We start from the raw sequence: 19,573 nt of genomic DNA on the forward strand, positions 1-19,573 counted from the left end.
GGAACCCAAAACTGCACTTCCAGATCCCATAACTTTTGCAATCGGATCTCTATTTTGATGTGGGATACCTCTATGAGTTTGTGGTTGAATTCTCTTACAATCTACATTCAAATATTTCCTTCATACGACGGTCAAAATTTTAACCCATTTTCATGTTGAATTTTTCCGTAATCCCAATGGCTTTTAGAATATGAACCCCAAACTGCACTTCGAGATCCCATAACTTGGGCAGTTGGATCTCGATTTTGAAGTGGGATACCTCTATGAGTTTGTGGATGAATTCTCTTACGATCTACATTCAAATATTTCCTTTATACGACGATCAAAATTTTAACGCATTTTCATGTTGAATTTTTCCGGATTTCCAATGGCTTTCAGAGTAGGAACCCAAAACTGCACTTCCAGATCCCATAACTTTTGCAATCGGATCTCTATTTTGATGTGGGATACCTCTATGAGTTTGTGGTTCAATTCTCTTACAATCTACATTCAAATATTTCCTTCATACGACGGTCAAAATTTCAACCCATTTTCATGTTGAATTTTTCCGTATTCCAAATGGCTTTCCGAATGGGAACCGAAAACTGCACTTCCAGATCCCATAACTTTTGCAATCGGATCTCGATTTTGATGGGGGATACCTCTATAAATTTGTGGATGAATTTTCTTATAAGCTACATTCAAATACTTATTTAATACGACGATCAAAATTTTAACCCACTTTCATGTTGAATTTTTCCGTATTCCCAATGGCTTTCAGAGTGGGAACCCAAAACTGCACTTCCATATCCCATAACTTGGGCAATTGGATCTCGATTTTAATGTGGGGTACCTCTATGAGATTGTGGTTGAGTTTTCTTACAATCTACAATCAAATATTTCATTTATACGACGGTCAAAATTTTAACCCATTTTCATGTTGAATTTTTCCGGATTTCCAATGGCCTTCAGAGTAGGAATCCCATAACTTGGGCAATTGGATCTCGATTTTGATGTGGGATACCTCTATGAGTTTGTGATTGAATTCCCTAATAATCTACATTCAAGTATTTTCTTTAAACGAGGGTCAAAATTTTAACCCATTTTCATGTTGAATTTTTTCGTATTCCCAATGGCTTTCAGAATAGGAACCCAAAACTGGTTTTCTAGATCCCATAATTTGGGTAATTGGATCTAGATTTTTATGTGGGATACCTCTATGAGCTTGTGTTTGAATTCTCTAAAAATGTGCATTCAAATAATAATTAGAATAAGAGGGTCCAAATTTTAGCCCATTATCATACTCGATTTATCCTTATTTCCAATGGCCTTCAGAACTCAAAACTGTACCTCCCAATTCTAGGTTGTATATCTTCACTTTGTTTTACTTTAACTTAAGGATATTTTTGCAACGACTTTATTTATCTACCAGTGTCCTTTTCTGAGTTCCACAAACACTTTCGTTTCCGCCTGACCGTGCTCCCTCCTGCGACACCCACTTAAAACTATCCATAACTTACATTAGCTCATCGCAGGCACACCCAATTACGGTTGACTCCCGCTCCTTGCCCCTCCACCATTAACTTCTTGCCACAATCCGCAAGTTCGCAAGCCAAAACTCTGCGGCGAGTGCAAAAAACGCAACAAACCCGCCAACAAATCCATTATGAGCTTATGCCGCGAGCGCAGTGTAAACTTTTCACACGAATCGCGAAAGCTTCACTTTTTCCACGCCGAGCAATTATTTTAAATGCGCCGTCAACGCCGCCAAACACAAACTAACCAGACAAACAGGGGAAGTCCCGGAGTTTGGGTCCCAACTCCCGGAGTTTCGAGCCCCAAGTCCGGAGGAGCTGGAAATCCTCCTCCGACTCCGTGCGTGCATAATTAATTCAGCGCATAAATTCAAGACGCCGGCCCAGAAAGCAAAAGGAGCGGGGCAAGTCCCAAGGAGCTGGAAAGTCTATGAAATTATAAACTTTATCCTTTCGCGGCGCGAGTGTCAAATGGCGACTGGCTTTTTGATGTCGCCAGACAGTCAGCCATCCACAATTCCCGCGCACGACTTTAAATAAATTAAAAAACCTGAACGATTGTGCCAGATGGAAAATGCTCCCCAGTGGGTGGCAAAACTGTGCCACCTCTCTGCGGGGAACCCCTTTCAAAGGGGCGGGAAAACTAATCCAAATGTGGCAAAAGTATTCGATACAGATCAAACAACTTTCAGATAATTAAAACTGAAAGAGAAGAATAAATTGCTCGACGAAGTGAGAGATATCATGGATGAAGAGCTGGGGATATGCAAATCCCGTAAAGGACTCAGAAATGGATATGCAAATGTCTGCAGAAAAAGCAGAAGAAGGCAAGCAACATAAGTAAAAGCGGCAAGTAAAGGTGAGTGCTGCAAAAAAGTCCTGATCAAATATGGAAAAAGGATTGAAAACAAGAAGAAAAAGCTGCCATTGAACCATTTTAGGAGCCTAAATAATAACAGTTCAAGCGGAATTCAGTGTTCTAACAACTTTTGCACTCGGCCATTCCACTCGCATAAAAAACACAACCAGAAGCTGTCGCCAGTCGGCAGCTCTCCTATTTCCCATTTCCCATTTTCCATTTTCTCCGGACTTTTCCCCGCTTTCAATATTGTGTGCTTCAAGTGCTTTTGCTCTTTGCATTTTCGCATTGTCAGCAGACGGCGTCTGCTCCACATCCTTTGATTTTGATGCCTCGCCAGCTTGCTCCTGGCTCCTTAGACTCTTTGGTAATTGAAAACGCAAGTTAATTTCTCACTTGCCTGTTTCTTTGTTTGTTGGCTGGATTCGAGGATTCCAAGGATTCAAGGATCTCCGCAGGAGAGGCACGAGAAAACTGGGCATTGTCGCACTTATTGTATTAAGAAGATTTTTCGGCAAGTTTTCGTAATTAGTAAAGTTTTGATTGTGCGCCAGCCAATGTTCATTTGCGAAATGCCTTTCCCAAATTGATTTCAGTCCATGAAAATCAGCATAATCCGCCAGCTGGCAGCACTTTGCATAACCAGCCATCATCTGGAGTCCAGGATGCCCCTTCAAAAGCAGCTTTGCACTTCATTTTCTCCACAGTCTCGGCTCTCATGGTCAGAAAGTGCATAAATTGGGAGGTGAAAAAATGCTTTTTCCGCCACGTCAAGGAACATTTATCGCCATTCGAGACAGGACTTCGGGCAGTAAGTAGCTTAGAACTTGTTTTACCCACCGAGGCGGCAAAAAGTGCGCACTTCATTGATCAGCATTGCCATGGCTGGGCAAATATTCAAAATTTGCTCAGGCACGATGCGATAAGCAAATGCATATGGGTTTTTTGCCAACTGTAATCGAGCATTTGAATTTGCATTTGCAAATGTGGAAATGTGCCGGGAAAACTTTGCCGCCAACGCAGAGATGACAAAAAGGCGGTGGCAGCGTCCAGATAGTGGCATTTGCACTCGAAAAAAATTATCAGTGAGTTTTGGCAGTGATGGCAGTGAAATTACTAGAGTTTTGAGTTCACTCGTATAAGTGTCTAAAAGTATGCAACGAAAGGTTTTTCATCTTCACATCTATGACCTTATGTCGAAAGATGGCTTTCTTTTTTTTACTGCATACTTTAGACATCTATTCAAAAATCACCCTAAATATTTTGAAAATATTTTTCTATTTCTATTTACGAACACAAACTTATAAAATTCAATTTGTTCCCTTTTTTTTACCAGTGTTTCTGCGTTTTCCCAGAACTCTGATGATACAGGTGCCAGCGACAATTGTCGCAGTCACGTAAGGATCAAAAGCGTTGCAAAAAACGCAGACACAGCCATGACATAGATGCGAAAGCAAACTGTCATGTGGCAAAATATGCGCTGCTGTCCCCAATGGACAGTAGTCCGGAGTCCGGAGTCCGGAGTCCGAAGTCCTTTCATATCCTGCCTGCTCGGCATCCTGTCCGTGGGCTAGGCACACAAATGAAGCTTTGATGCCATCAAATCGTGTTTGATGGCGGGTGATAGGCGGCAGGTGAGGCCATTGATTGATTTTACCCTCCTGCAAAACAAACTAATAAGCGAGCGCGCAGTTGGGGAGACAAGCCTTTATGGCGGTGCAACAGTGCGTATGCGTGTTGCACACTGCGTATACGCCACGTATACGCAACGGGGAACGCGGTGGCATGTGGAAAGTGCATTTATATGGCAGCAGCAATCGCTTTTAAGCACCGAACAATGCAGCTTCCACGCATGAACAGTTCGCAGCTGGATCAAAGTTGCTGGCGCACACCGCACACACATGGCACAGGTTCGCACACACTCGCCACACACACCCACCGCTTGCTTTTGGCCTTGTCAACACACTTTTGCAGGTGGGCGGATTTCGGGACCACGCCCCCTGGGGATGCATTGTGCAACGGCACACAACACATGTGCCAAATTCCACCGGATTTACTCGATATGTTACTTACAAATTGTTAAAAACCCGAAAGGGGAAAAGATGCGAATTAAGCTGCGTATGAAATGTGCTGGGCAAATAAAATAGTAAGAAAATATTTCAAACATCTTTCGAATAGTTCCCACAAAATAGTTTTTTAGACGTGCAAGGCGATAAACATTCATTTTTATCACAGCCATCCTTTAATTTAGTACTATTTACTTAACAAAATTTTACTTCGATCAAAATGTAATAAAAAATATTTACTAAAATAAAATGTTTTAAATATCTTTACATTTCATTTTATACATGCATTCTACTTGTCGATTTTCATTTCAAATATTTACATTTTACCATGTAAACTACACGTAAAACTTGGCAGCAATACGAACTACGTGCGGTTTCTGCAAAGGGAACACTTCGTTTTTTAAGAAAAAACCGATAGGGGCGCCCTACCTTGAGCACCAATGAAAGATCCGCGAACCAAAGTACTAAGACCAAGTAGGTGCTGTTTTAAAGTTCAGCTCGTAGTTCGTTAAAGCATCCTGTGCAATACATACAATGACATTTTTTTTATCCGGGTTTTGTAAAGAAAGCAGTCCAGATCTGTGGTTAAGGGTTATTCCGCACTCGGTTATTCCTAAGTATTTAAACCCAGGTTTGACTTTGTGGTATAATAAAATATAAATGTTGCATTATAAACATTCGTTACTATTAAAAAAACACACTTCCTGAAGCTTTCAAGAGCTTATTAAATTATTTTTCAAAAATCCCACGACTATCTGGTGCAAACATTCGAAAGCTCTTTCAGGACATGCGCGACAGGACTCAGCTGACCTTGAGTACCACAAAAAATACGACAATCCCCGAGAGCAGCAACCCAAAGAACGTTGGGCCAAGCCGAAAATTTATGCGCGGGCAACAAAAGGCATTTGAATCGGCAATCGCCGTGAACGTGAGCAGACGTCTCATAAAAAAAAAACCCAAAAAAGGCAAGAGAAAAATCCCAGGAACACGAGGGCCTGGCATAATTTGAAAGACCAAGCCCATGATGACCATCCTCTAAGAACCAAAGAACCCTTGATAAAAGCCGGGGGTTGTGCGTTGCCCTCGGCTGCGAAATGTGTAATTTGCAGTTCGCAAAAGGTTCTCAAAAACGTGGTCTGCCGAAGGCTACGGCTTCTGCTCTCAAGACCCTCTTATCGGAGAGTTTTATCGGTATACCGGGGGGACTGAGTTCTATACTTTGATGATTGCTCTCTCGCTTTCTGGCGATGCTGTAACCACGAACTGCCCGTCAGTAGAACGCGAACTGTGGCCACGAAAACAAAACGGGTCTTGTACATAATTTATATTTTCTCACATCGCACAGCGTAAATTGCAGAAAAATATTATTTCTCAACAGTTCTTAACAAATACTTCATCTGAAAGTGTATCGATGATGCTTAGAACTCGTATGTTTTAACTTAAAGTGCTTATAAGTGGTTCGGGAGTCGCAGCAAAAAATCAATTATAATTTGTGTGTAAGTATGCCAACAGAATCCGTGACATTTTGTCTTTGGCTTGCCCTTTGTGGGCTATTTTGGGCCAGGACGTCACAAATGCCACTCCCTGACGTCACAAACCACCCACGCGAACAGCTTCCGAAAGCTTTGCCAGACACTTTGGCGCCGCTTTTCATGGTTAATAAGGTATTACCTATATATCGACACGAGTCTGATGCAATGTCAACCTGCGATTTGGTCAGAAACGTCACGAATCGCGAGATAGTACTTGAAATGCCAGCCACGTCGATAAGTACTTGGGCTTAGAGTCGATCTCGAAATTAATGAGCCTCGTTCGGCGGTGGAAACATAATACCCACGACCCACCTATTCTGGAAAGGTGTGTTTTCCTCGACTTATTGGCTATTGGCACGCCGGTAGTGTAGGTATCAAATGCTCACTTTGCTTCTTTGGCCAGTTCAATGCCTTAAAAAGGAGGGATAAACCCTTGGCCTTGACAGAGAGCCTGAAATTTATTGGCATTCGCGAGATGCATCACGAAATTGTAATTTAATGAAAGCGCTTAAATTGTTTTCTGAGCCCGAAAACCGCAATTTGTCAGCCCAAACAGATGTCAGAGATTAGGAATTAAGTATGCAATTTGCTTAGGCATGAAAGCTGGCAAAAAGATCAATTAATGAGCGTGATAAGCATTTTACTCTCTATAAACCTTAAAGATTTGTACACAGAAATTAAAAATATGGATCGATTGATGAAATATACATTTTATTTGATATTTGATTTAGTTTTAGAATATAAGACAATAATGTATTTTGGCTTCTATTACTTTAAACCTTAATTTAACATTCAATACGCAAAGCCGATCAGCTGATAGGACCGAGAGTTAACGCTTTTGCATTCCAAGCAAGATCCAAAAGACCCGATTTTATCAAGCGACTTTCAGGCTTAGTATATCAATTTCCTAACGAGTCGGGGAGCTCTTAAAGTGCCGCACTTCATGAGGAGAATTAATACAACAAGATGATCGCACTTAGAAATACCTTCTAACCGGCTACATATGACGTCGGGGGACGCACCGCCAATTGTCGTTAATTCGGGATTATATACACAAATTGCTAATAAAGGAGAGATTAAGCAGCCCGATGATGGGTACTTAGCAGTTTGGGAACAGAAAACCGGCTGCGGGACAGATCGCAAAATATATCGACAGTCAAATCATCAAAAGCTGGAAATCATCTGCCTTTGTTTCGTTGGTCAATAAACTCGAATGGCCCGAAGCGAAATTTAGGTTGAAGTAACGCTGAAAGGCGGCAAACATTCTCGGTAATACAAGTTATTTAAATAAATTATACTGGGAAATTGCAGACGCGTCGCCATTGTGCTTCAGTTGGCGACAGATTGCGGAGACTTTGAATGTGCTTTGAATGCTTTGAATTAAGTCATTTGTGTAGATGTGGATGCAGAAAGTACCCGGCTTACTGCGGATATATTCAATTATAGATCGGGGCAAGTGGGCAGCCAGGAATAGATTTGAATATTCGCGCGAAAATCAGAGCTTCTTATGTCCAATTTGCATTTTCAAGCGACGAAGGCAGCCTACGTGTGAGCGTGGAAAGATACACGACAAAAGATACTTTTGTATCGCAAAGGGTACATAGAACCTAGGTTCTAAGCAATTTGACTGAAGGGTACGGTTTTTACCCATGTGGTAACAATCTTTGCGGAACCTAAGTACCCTTCGCGATACAAATGTATCTTTTGCCGTGTATCTTGGGTTCTAAGTACCCAAAGATTGTTACCACATGGGTAAACAAACCGAATACCTTCAGTCAAATTGCTTTTGTTCTTGAGCTTGTCTCTGTGTATCTGTTAGATAAAAGCCAGCGTGTACCATTTTCCGCCTGCCAAAGCAAACAGAAGAAATGAGAACCATTTTTCGGCAACCGAAAAGGCCAAAAACCGAAAAAACAAAAGGTACGAGAGTCCGACAACCACGATCACGGGAACAAACAAAACGCGGCGTCAAAAACTTGTTTCGGTGAAATTACAAATTCAAAAAACACAGATTGCCGGTTAGAAACAAGCGAGCCTCTCAAACGAACATCGAACAGGTTCGAAGTAGCGCCAAGCCGAGCTTTTGTGGCTTTTCAGCTATCTGAAAACCTGTAGCTAAAACTCATTTGTTTACTAAAAAAATGTCTTCACATTATTTGACTAACTTATTTTATCCTTCTTGCTTTTAATATCTTTTTTAAATTCAATGAATTTAAATAAACAAATTGCTATAGTAATAAGATAATTTTTTTATCCTAAAATATTCAGTGGGTTAAGTTAATGGTTTAAGTTGTGTACTCTTTAAAAAATTTAATAATAATAATAAAAAGCCCTTCGAAAGCTCAAGTTTTTCTCTGTGCATAACAGTGTAGGAGATTTCCCCCAATCGACCAGTCCCGAGTCCGATTAACCTCTGGCTGAGATTTCCGGAGCGAAGATGCCTCGGAGCGCAATGGAATCGCCGGTGGTTGTCAGTCTGCTGTACCCGCTGAATGCGTGCGGTTCTCGTTCTCCGGCGCAACTTGTTGGCAACTGGAAATATCAGTTAGTAAAGCCCTCTTAATACACGGAAAAAGTGCTCGACCTTCTTGAGCAGGTAGCAAAGCCTAGTCACCTCTCTAGTACTCAGTTCTCAGCGTTAGTCAAATAGCATACAATTTACGTATATAAAATATGTTTGCTCTGTACAAGCAACACTTGTGTTTGTGATTAAAAATGCAAAAGAAAAGAACAATAAAAATTCCATTAAAATTAAAAAGGTGTTAATAAAATGGAAAAACAACAGTGGTGAAACACAAATTTAAATTAAAACGCATGATGCGATTTTGGCAACTCATAAAAACGCTATTAATAACTGGCCACAACAATTTATGTGTGCAGATCTGTTATATATACCAAATACCCGAAATGTTCGATTCTTGTTTAAAGTATATACTTAGAATTGGCGCTGAGTGAACGCCTAACTCAAACCTGTTGATAATCGAGCCTGTTTCCTCTTATTTTGATTTTTGTGAATCAAACGAAATTCTTTTTAGACCCTGATAAGAATTAGGTGGTTGAGATGTTCTTGGTGATAATCAGCACGAGGAAAACAGTTCTGAATCCAGAATGGGGAACTAATTTTAAAAATCAAACTGGAAGCATCTAGATTTGGTTAGAAAAAACATTTCATTCTAATTATCTTGTAAATTATATTAATGCACTAATGCGTGTTTTCTGTTTCTCTTTGAAAGTAACTCCCTATTATGCTCATTATCCAATTGTAATTTCGAAACAGATGGCCTGCGTATGATATTTTGCCAGCGAAAAAATCAAATTTTTCCACAATTAGCTTCAATTAGTTGATAGCCCAGGCTAACTACGCATATATTAAGCACTTGCCACGAAACTGATAGCCCACCAGTGATTTATATGGTCTATACAATACCGAATTCTGTTTACTATACCGAAATTAATGGATTTCGTTAGTTCTTTGTGGCACTGCGTTTTTGTTTACGCCTGTGGTGCGCACACGAACACCATTTTCGATGAATCAATAGTGTGCTTTGTATCTTGATTTGTGCATAAATTGGGTCAAGTAAATGGTAGCTGTGGTGCAAAAGAGCTAATTGCCCTGGAGTGAACTAATGACAATGCCTTTCACACGTAAAATATACCCCCTGCTGGCAAAATGACTAAGTCATGATGCAAACCCAGATGCAATGTGAATTCCAAAGATGTAATTTCGTATTTTTCCCCGCTCGGATTTCACTTGAATTCCGCACTAAATAATTGGAATACCCCGAATACCGATACTCCATTAAAATCCATAATCTATTCGTAGCGAGATCTGGAGTAATTGTATCTTTTTCGACCGTTTTCACTCCGTTCGGCTTGGCTGGCCAACTGTAAAGCCAAGAATATCTAACATCAGATGGCCAATTAGCAGTTGAGGGTTATAGATCCGAGTTATGGATCTGGTGTTCATTAGTTTTTTTCACCTGTTTGTTTTGATTGTGCCATTCTATTCTACCAGTTATTCCATAACTGAATCACACATCGTATTATTTTGTTTGTTGTTCTCGCCTCTTGATGTTATGCTAATTTATGCAAAGCGTGGGTCCAGTACCGGCCTCCGCTTTCGCTGAGGAAGTCACCCCTTCCCCTTCTGCCACATGGGGAATATGTATACTAAGGTAAACAATTGGCGTGACCCAATCCCATAAGTGGGCGGGCCACTTCCTTGGCTTTGTGTCGAGTTCATAGGCCCACACGTGCCTTCCTTCAGAGGCTTATCAATCAATCTTCAGGCTCCGTCAAACTTTTACGCCGAAAGGAATGGCTATAATATAATTTTTGTGGGTTTAACGAACCCCAGTCCATTGCTTCCCCACCATGTAATGAAGTCACGACTGATTGTAGGACCATGACAGACAGTTAAATATCTGTTGAATTACGCACACAAATACAATTTTTAAAAGTAATAAAAATACTTTTTATGCCAAAGTTAGAGGGTTTTTCCTCTGTGGAAATAATAAACTAAAAGCTTGTGCCCAAAAATGCGAATATAAAAGTCAAGGTAAAAGTAGAGCAAGCTTTTTACTTCGACCAATGACCTTTAATTACCTTTCACTCAAAAAAAAGTAGGAAGGGAATCGTGAAAGGGAGAACTTAAGTTCAGAGGCAGTGCCTTCTCTTAGAATTCACAAGAGATTATCAACTGCCTGGCAAACACTTTGAGAAACATTAAAATTAAACATCTGATAAAACCCAGACGTTGCTCAAGCAAAATCACAACTTGGCACATAATCTAGAATTTAATATTTAGAATTGAATTTCCTCTTTTCGCAATTAGCACGCCATTTCTCAAAGTCAGTGGCAGAATCGCAAATTCCCCTCCAGAGACAAATGAATAATTAACAGCATTAAGAAAGCAAGTTCATTAGCTAAGAGGTACGTGAACTGAAGGAAAATACTTTTTCTTTTAAGCACTGTGTTCAAATAATATACTAAGCTAAAAAGGTTGACTATAAATAGACTTTGAACCAACTAAACACGTATAATTTATTGATCTATAAAGCCATGTTGTAAACAATCATCATGTAATTAATCGATGGGGGGTAGATTCTACAAAAAGTCAAAGGTATGGGGAAAATAAGGTGGTTTACTTGTTATGACTGGCAAGACATTCAGTAAAACCTAAAAAAATGATTAATTAGCTTAATATTAGTGAAAAATTCAGAGAAAACCAAATTAAATTAATTAAAAAGATTATTGACCTTCTATGTAGGTCAGAAAACAAGTGGTTTTGGCTTTTAGTAAAGAATATCATATTTATAATAAATATTGTAAACTCTATTTTTATACTTTCCAGGAAACTTGTAATACCCGAAGCGCAGTGCTGACAGCATGGAAACGGAGTCTCTGAATCGCAAAAACTCCTCGCGAAAGAGTTCGATCGTGAACGGGAATGGAGATGCCTCCGCCAAGTTGACCAACGGAGATGCGGATGGCGGCGATGGAGGCGGAGGTGGGGAGGTGACCCTGAAGGCCAAGATGAGCCTGCTCAACGGGTGTACCGTCATCGTGGGCTCCATCATCGGATCGGGCATCTTTGTGTCGCCCACGGGAGTGCTGATGTACACGGGCAGCGTTAACCTGGCCCTCATCGTTTGGGTCATTTCCGGGCTCTTCTCGATGGTGAGTGCTAAAGCTCATAAATTCCAATAACCTGATATGCAAATTGGAGTAGGGCACTCGATAGCCCAGACACCTGTTGCCTTTTGCTCCAGGTGTAAATTACCCTCCGGTAAATAACAGCTGGGTGGCAAAAGTGGAAAGATCGAGTGGGTGGAACTGGGAAGGGACTTTCTCATTCAATTACGAATGCTGGCAGAGTGCCACGGCGACGCTTAATGAAATTATTGAAATTCCTACACCCAATCCAAACGCCCAACCACCCACACACCCACACAAAGGCACGCACACAAACATGACAAGTTCATGTCAAACGCAGGAAATGCGGCTTCAATAATATAACGTATACGCAGTGGTGCTGGTGACAGATGACAGCGATTGCGCACTCCTAAAGCACTTAAAAATTGAAAATAAAATCGAAAGAAACCCTGTATTATTTTAAAACTGGAAGATAGTTGTTTATCCATAACATATTATATCTTGTTTTATAAAAAAGGAATCCTTTTAAAAATATTATATTTGTTAAACCTTCTAGGTGGGTGCCTATTGCTATGCGGAGCTGGGAACAATGATCACCAAGTCGGGAGCTGACTACGCTTATATCATGGAGACCTTCGGCCCCTTTATGGCCTTCATCCGTCTCTGGATTGAGTGCATGATCGTGCGACCCTGTTCGCAGGCTATCGTGGCCCTCACCTTCAGCACCTACGTCCTGAAGCCATTTTTCCCGGAGTGTTCTCCTCCAGAGGACTCGGCCCGCCTCCTCGCCGTCTGCTGCATACGTGAGTTTCAATGGGTTTTCAATATATTTACTTTTTTTGCGGGCGGAAGAACCTCCCCTGAACCGCAATCTCTGCACTCGCGTACTTGACCCATAGATTAGAAACAATTAAAATGCATCCCCCGAGTAGTAGGCAAATAAACACGCTGAAAGAGTTTGCCATATGCATCAGGCTTATCAGTGTGCCAGAATGGGAGTGTTTTGTTTTGATTTCAGCTTGGAAACAAATACAGATTGGACAAAATAAAAATATATTTTTTCATGAAGAAGTATTCTGAAGAAGAAATAATTATCAAATTTATATTATTTATCCTACTCATATATGATCATGACTCAACAGAAAATGCGATTGAAAGCTTTAGAACTCTGAACTTGCGATAGGACTGAGTTAAAATAAACACTAATTCTGATAATGAAAATAATTACTAATTTACATTGTTTATCGTATTTATACATTGGAAAATTTAAATGAAAACAATTATTTGTCATAAGCCAGGACTCCAACAAAGTATTATAAATCACCAATTTAATGTTTATAATTTTAGTAATCTCGTCAAAAAATGTTGTGTGTACTGACTTAAATAACCACAAAATTTGTCAAAAATAAATTTTAGCTTGTCGGAAACCACCACCATAATTTATCTAAGTTCAAAAAACTTTGAGCGATATTCTTTAAAATGACAGTTAAATGGTCAATCACTTCCCCGCTTAGTTTAAAGTTTCCAATGCCCAAACCCACTTGTTGATAGTCGCGTTTCCCCCATAGCTCATTTAATAGTATTAATACTGATTTAATTGTGCGGAATCAAGTGCGTTTGCATGAAACAATAGCGCGGGCAATAAATAACGAGTTGTCACATTGTCACATGAAAATCCTCGCGCTATTACATCACCCACATGGGTCGTTCGCATCTGGGGTCTTATATCTTCGGCGTGACTCCAAAGTCGTGATGGGCATGGGTGATGGGGGCTCGAATGTGGGTTAAGCGGTCTTCTCAATACATATTTTCTATATATTTTTCAATATATTTTTCCATTTTCCCCGTTTACTTTACAGTTGTGCTAACCCTAATCAACTGCTGGGACGTGAAATGGGCCACTGCTGTGCAGGATATCTTTACATATGCGAAAGTAAGTCGGTTGGATTGTTTTTCCATGGACTAAAAGGCTAACTATTTGTTTCTCCCTGCTTACCAGCTGCTGGCCCTGTTTATCATCATTGCCACTGGCGTTTACCAACTATATCTCGGCAATACGCAATACTTTACGTTTGAGAACACGGACACAAAAGTCACCTCCATCGCTTTGTCCTTTTACTCGGGACTCTTTGCCTACAATGGATGGTAAGAGGATTACTGGGGACGTCGAAGACTCTGGAGGGACACTTACTAATTGGACTTGTTTGCTTTGCTTGCTTTTTGACAGGAATTACTTGAACTTCATCATTGAGGAGCTGAAGGATCCCGTCAAGAATCTGCCCCGCGCCATTGCCATCAGTTGCACCCTGGTGACCATTGTCTATGTGATGGCGAATGTCTCCTTCTATACCATCCTGTCACCGGATGAGGTCATGGGTTCCTCAGCCGTGGCGGTGACCTATGCGGAGCGGGCCTTTGGCATGCTGGCCTGGACCATCCCAGGTGGGTTGACCCTAATAAGCTGATTTTATAAAAGAGGTCCTTATGGCTTGGTTTGATTTTCCAGTTTTTGTGGCCCTTTCCACCTTTGGAGCAGTGAATGGTATTCTGCTGACCTCCTCCCGACTCTTCTATGCCGGAGCCAACAACGGACAGATGCCCGAGATCCTCACCATGATCCAGATCCAGAGATTCACGCCCACTCCCGCCGTTTTGGCCATGGCGCTGCTGTCTATGCTGTACCTCACCGTTTCGGACATCTTCGCCCTGATTAACTACGTGGGCTTTGCCACTTGGGTAAGTTGGGCAATATCCTTTGCTAGATCCCTAACTAACCATAAATTTCCCCCCTCAGTTGAGTATTGGCGTGGCTGTTTTGTGCCTGCCCTGGCTGAGATGGGCCCAACCCAATCTGCCGCGACCCATCCGAGTGCCCTTGGTATTCCCCATTGTCTATCTAATCGCCACCATGTTCGTGACCGTGGTGCCCATGTACGCCAGTCCCATAGAGACCGGATATGGCATCCTGATGATCCTGTCCAGCATACCTGTCTATCTGGTGTTCATCGCCTGGAAGAACAAGCCTATCTGGTTCCAGAAGACCATGGGTAAGTGGGCTAGCCCATTCTCACATGACAAAAACTGCTTCCTTCCTGTTGATTTTCACTTATTCACGCTGTGATCCCCACCCATTTTTGATATTCTAGGCGGACTGACACAAGTTCTACAGAAACTGATGATGGTTGTGCGTCCCAAAGCGGCGTCAAAGGTTTTTAAGTTTGCTATTTTATCCTAGTTTTACCTTGGTTAATCCATTCGACTCACCTGCCTGCCTTTTAATTCAGCACTAATTTCTAGAAGAGTTGATAACTCCACTAACCAACCACAAGATTTGCAACCTCAATCTTTACTTTGCACCCTAACTCTAGCTGATATGGTAGATTAATAATATTTATATAACTCACAACTAATCTCGCTTGTATTTTCTATACCTTCCAGTAAGCCTCACACGATTCCTACAAAAAATGCTCATGGTACTCGGAAAGCAGACGAAACCAGCTCAGGTGTAAAAAGTAAGGAACGTTCTTCGGGAAAAACAGCAGAGATTAGTTTTCAAGTTAGCCAAGAGCAGAGAAAAGCATTTAAAGCACACATTTGATTGCATGATGCATTATATAGACAACGTAAACGCTTTTGTGTAGCCAACCAATGATATACATACAAAAACACACAAAAATTTCTGCCAGCTTCTGGGCGACAATACAATATATACTATATATATTTTTATATACACATGTAAGTCTTAAGTTGAAACTGAAGCATGGCCCAGTGTCCAGTAGGTTTACGAAGTAAGTCCAAATTAAAGTTCAGGTTTGGTTCCGAACTTTATGGAAAGACTGTGGAACAAAAAGGGATATACAAGGAATTATTAGGTGTCCAGAGCTGAACTTCAATTGGGTCTTTCGAATTTGGCATTTTTAAGAGAGCTGTGCAAGCAGAACGAGTCTTTTACGATTTTCGAGTATTCTCAAAAGGTAAAGCCCCCACAAAAAGCTTTTGTTTAATAATTCATGTCGAAACTAGTTTTTTAAAACATTTAGGAACCATGCTCTAGGCTTGGCTTTGAAGTAGAAGAGCTAGAAGAACGCTTGAACATACTCAACAGAAGGATCTACAGAGTTAATTCTAATACCTATCAATCATGAACATTTTAGAGCACATTTGATTACTTTTCATTGATTTAAGAGTCTAGCTTAAGTGGCACTGCAATTTTATTTCATTTACTTAAGTTTAAAACTACCTTTAGGTTGCTCAGTTTAGGTTTCATTTGTGCATCGTAGGGAGTGATACATGTACAAATCCTGGTCGAATCTACAAAATACAAAAACCATCGCCCAATGCACATATCCAACAAGAGAAATGATTTAAAGTTGTTGAACGAGAACAGGAACATTGCCAACATACATATTAAATATATCGAGAATAACACTATATGCAAATTGTTGTCTAATTACGAAAACCAATCCTATCGAATCGAATGTATGTAGCATTGATTTAAACATTCATTAGTTGTTGTTGCTTTGAGTGTTCGGCACTAAGTGTTATTCATATAAAAATATTATTGCCTATTTAGCATTCAACTATTTAACTGTTACACACATACAAAATATGGAGCCGCAGCTGGGGAATCTGTTTAACTACTATGAAACATATTGTTGACAATAATAATGTATTTATATATAAATGTATATTATATTAAATGTATACTCCTTAGAACCTCTGTCTTTCTGGAAATAAGAACGATCAAGTGAAGTAAATCGACAATTGAATATTTATTTTTTCAGGTTTTCACTTGGGAAAAGGAGTTTCACTAAACATCACAGGTGTCACGGTGACATTTAGTTAAACTTCTAATCCCCGAAAATGCTGGAGTCCGGCGTATTGATGTACTGGATCAAACCGAGTCTTAGATTCTCGATCTCCCTTTGCTTGAAGACCTTCTCCGCCTCCGAAAGTTCGTAGTTCTTTGTGCTAATGTAGACTTTCAAAGTGGGGGCGAAGGTGGTTTTCTCCGCATCAGTTTCCAGTCTTTTGAATTCCTTCTTTAAGACGGAGTATGTTTTCCTGGTTGAATCCACTTCCCTGTGTGGCCTTTGCAGTCTGGCTCCATCGCCACCACTCTCGTCGATCTCCTCACTCAGATCTTGATTGATAGATCTAATTTCACTGCGCAGGTCTAAACTTTTCCGCCTATATAGATCCACAAAATGCTGCTCCATGGCCAGTTTTAGCTCCGCAAACTTGGAATCTATGCGTCCATACCAGTAGGCCAGACCATTATAGTCCTCATGAGAGAACTTGGCAGTACGACGCCAATGGGCTAGGGTTATGTCAGGCACGGATCTCACACAGCTACGGGTTCCAGAGGCCCTGCTTACCTTGTTTAAAGTAATAGAACTCTGGGAGACTGATTTCGGTTCAGATTTAGCAATTAATTTTCGGGATTTCTCCAGGGATCCATAAGCTATGTCCGCCAGCTTCAAGATCTTGCGTCTCGAATCACTTTGATCGGGAGCTATGGGCAGTTCAAACATAACCACTGCAGAATTGGGACTCCTAAAGTCAAAGGACTCCTTCAAGCAATCGTTTAAAAGGGTACTACCATTTTGCCTGCCCTGTGGCAAATGTCTAAAGAACTCGACCAAATCGGGTCGATTTTCGCTGCCGAAGATGTGAAAAATTGAAAGATGAACTCTGTGTTGCAAGGCCAAGCTATCCCGGTACACAAACTCAAAGTCCAAATAGTCATCGCCAATTCCACGATCTCTTATGGAGGTAAGGTCATTGGTAAGCCACTGGAATAGCTCCCTGGTGCTGGAAATACTTTTTCCGCAAGGTGTGACCCTTCGTCGATTGGGTACCGTAAGGGGTTCCACCAACATGTTGACCATGTCGAATTTTCTGACATCAAAGTAGTCTATGTTAACTGATTTCAGACGACAGCGCATTCCTACCATCACTTTGTCCACTTCATTTACCAATAGGCGGGTCAAATCGTTGGGGTTGTGGTTCCTTTGGCTTGTGATACGCAGCAGACTTCCATGGCGTCGGTGACGGAACATTTGGCCAATATAATCGCTTAGTTCCGCCCTGATGTGATTCTCAAAATCATGGCCAATGGCATCGAATTCCAAGTGACGGTAGTAGCGAGGAAGATCCACTTGATTACCAGGCTTAGCTGAGCTATTTTGCACCCTCAACAACACTGACTTGCTGTCCAATATCCTGATATCATTCTCCACATTTTGATCATCCACATGACCACGTCGCTTGGGATCGGTAAGAACCACCAGCACTAGATGGTTTTTTTTGGTCGCCGGGTGGCTGTTCATGGTCCAGAATTTTTTTATTCTTTCGGTGAAACGTTAATTTTGAAAACTAGAATTTTGATAGTCTAAAAGTATGCTATTTGAATCAAGACAGCTAGATCATTTCATTATTTTAGACTATATTGTAGGTTAAAATGAATACAAATGGTTACCACACAAGACATTTTAAAGGAAATGAACGACATATATAAGAAGTAAAACCTTCCCTAGTTATTCTTATCCACCAAGTTATTTATATGATGCAAATTCGCATGGGAGGCCTGCAGAAAATGGCCAAATTCTGTATTGGCTGTCTGTTTAAGTAGTTCCTCGTACTGGGCCAATTGGTCATCGAATCGTTGCCGATAGCCTTTCAGTTGCTCCGCCTTTTGGATGTACTGCATCAGACTGGCATGGACCAGTCTAAAGCGATCTTGGATCTCTTGCTGTTGGCTCTCCAAGTGATTCAAGTGGGCAAAGGAGCAGGGGGAAGACTAAAAATAATAATAAGTATTGGCGGGTGGAGAAACATAAGATACTCACCTGGGAACCCGATTGGGTGCCATTCTGCCGACTGACCAGATGAGCCAGGCTGAGGAGCTGGGCATTCTGGGCATCCACCTGGGAATTGGTGGCCACGACGTGGAACATGACAGGCATGTACAAGGATTGGCCGCGACTCCTTTTGGTCACATGCATCATAAAGTCTATGAGTTCGGTTGAAGGGACAGCGGGTTCAATTTCCTCATCATGAAAGTAGCCATGTAATCCTCGCAGGGAGTCCACACTGAGCTCCTCCATGGCCACCAAAAGGATGGACAGTCGGACACGGAACCGAAGTCGCCTGTCCTCCGAGGACACCATGTACTCCACCTCCAGGGCTTCGTGACCGGGTCCTGTGCTAAGTTGTGCGCGCATCCTGTACTGATTTAGGAGCCACAACATCAGGCCATGGAGGTCGTCGAAGGCACGCTCCACTTGCAAGCTGTTTCCCTCGTCGTCCTCCAGCAGTTTCCTGAACCTCAACGCGCCCTGATACAGGTGGAGACCCTCGCTTTGCAGCATCGATCTCACCTGGATCACCAGGGTGTCCAGGAGGAACATCAGGTGGCACTCGCGTCTCACCCTCAGATGAATGAGGAAACCATCTCGCCGCTTCCCAAAGAGATGGTTTAGAAGGATGGGAATCTCTTGGCCACATTCCCTTGTGCTCAGCACATCAAAGTGAAACTTTTGGCACATGATCAAGTGCGGCTTGGAGCTATTTTGGCAGTAAAGCAGTCGGAGGCTGTGCTCGTCCAGAATATTCACCTGGCCGCCATATTGGAAGCCCTGAGCCGGCGGCTCTTGTCCCCTTACCGATGCACAAACTCCAGTGAAGACTGCTCCGTCGCGCTGCCCTGCTTTTCCGGCGGTCTTATTGTCATTGAATTGCACCACAGCTCGGATCTGCTCCATGATCTCAATCACAATTACAGGTAAATTTAACACGAAAAACGAAGTATTTATGGGTAAAAAACGAGAAAAGCACAAATCACCGTTACAATCGAGCTTTAATAAGCAGCTTATTGAAAATCAAACGATCTTAAAAAGGTGATCTATCTAAAAGTTTAAGTACTCAAAGGTAATGGAAATACCT

General features: G+C 41.5%; 3 protein-coding genes across 6 annotated transcripts; 1 reads left to right on the plus strand and 2 right to left on the minus strand.

The window, feature by feature from the left end:
• The first annotated feature begins 5,726 nt into the window (after positions 1-5,726).
• On the plus strand, positions 5,727-16,342 carry LOC108010853 (Y+L amino acid transporter 2). Of its 4 annotated transcripts, XM_036819483.3 has the most exons (10): positions 8,436-8,567; positions 11,325-11,650; positions 12,183-12,429; positions 13,486-13,559; positions 13,626-13,771; positions 13,854-14,068; positions 14,133-14,362; positions 14,421-14,673; positions 14,773-14,834; positions 15,065-16,342. In XM_036819483.3, the coding sequence occupies exons 2-10, from the start codon at positions 11,360-11,362 to the stop codon at positions 15,065-15,067; spliced, it is 1,521 nt and encodes a 506-aa protein (XP_036675378.3). In that variant the 5' UTR covers positions 8,436-8,567; positions 11,325-11,359; the 3' UTR covers positions 15,068-16,342. The 4 variants fall into 4 exon arrangements, with proteins under 4 accessions (XP_036675377.3, XP_036675375.3, XP_036675378.3 ...); XM_036819482.3 differs by lacking the exons at positions 8,436-8,567; positions 14,773-14,834 and adding an exon at positions 5,727-5,935; XM_036819480.3 differs by lacking the exon at positions 14,773-14,834 and having other exon boundaries at positions 8,435-8,567.
• A 37-nt stretch (positions 16,343-16,379) lies between these two features.
• Positions 16,380-17,958, minus strand: LOC136116448 (uncharacterized). The gene has a single exon (XM_065867024.2). It carries the CDS (start codon positions 17,956-17,958, stop codon positions 16,477-16,479), a length of 1,482 nt encoding a protein of 493 aa, XP_065723096.2. The 3' UTR covers positions 16,380-16,476.
• A 99-nt stretch (positions 17,959-18,057) lies between these two features.
• Positions 18,058-19,491, minus strand: LOC108010852 (uncharacterized). The gene is made up of 2 exons (XM_017075824.4): positions 18,478-19,491; positions 18,058-18,428 (listed from the first exon to the last, which is right to left on the minus strand). The coding sequence occupies exons 1-2, from the start codon at positions 19,390-19,392 to the stop codon at positions 18,162-18,164; spliced, it is 1,182 nt and encodes a 393-aa protein (XP_016931313.4). The 5' UTR covers positions 19,393-19,491; the 3' UTR covers positions 18,058-18,161.
• Positions 19,492-19,573: the final 82 nt, after the last annotated feature.

This window comes from Drosophila suzukii, chromosome 3, assembly GCF_043229965.1.
Source record: "Drosophila suzukii chromosome 3, CBGP_Dsuzu_IsoJpt1.0, whole genome shotgun sequence".
Taxonomy (NCBI): Eukaryota; Metazoa; Arthropoda; class Insecta; order Diptera; family Drosophilidae; genus Drosophila; species Drosophila suzukii.

Coding starts and splice junctions, on each gene's coding strand:
- LOC108010853 (XM_036819482.3), top strand. CDS start 11,360: ATGGAAACGGAGTCTCTGAATCGCAAAAACTCCTCGCGAAAGAGTTCG. Junction 14,069..14,132: donor GCTGGCCTGGACCATCCCAG/GTGGGTTGACCC, acceptor TTGATTTTCCAG/TTTTTGTGGCCCTTTCCACC. Junction 14,674..15,064: donor CTGGTTCCAGAAGACCATGG/GTAAGTGGGCTA, acceptor TATACCTTCCAG/TAAGCCTCACACGATTCCTA.
- LOC136116448 (XM_065867024.2), bottom strand. CDS start 17,958: ATGAACAGCCACCCGGCGACCAAAAAAAACCATCTAGTGCTGGTGGTT.
- LOC108010852 (XM_017075824.4), bottom strand. CDS start 19,392: ATGGAGCAGATCCGAGCTGTGGTGCAATTCAATGACAATAAGACCGCC. Junction 18,429..18,477: donor GCACCCAATCGGGTTCCCAG/GTGAGTATCTTA, acceptor TATTATTTTTAG/TCTTCCCCCTGCTCCTTTGC.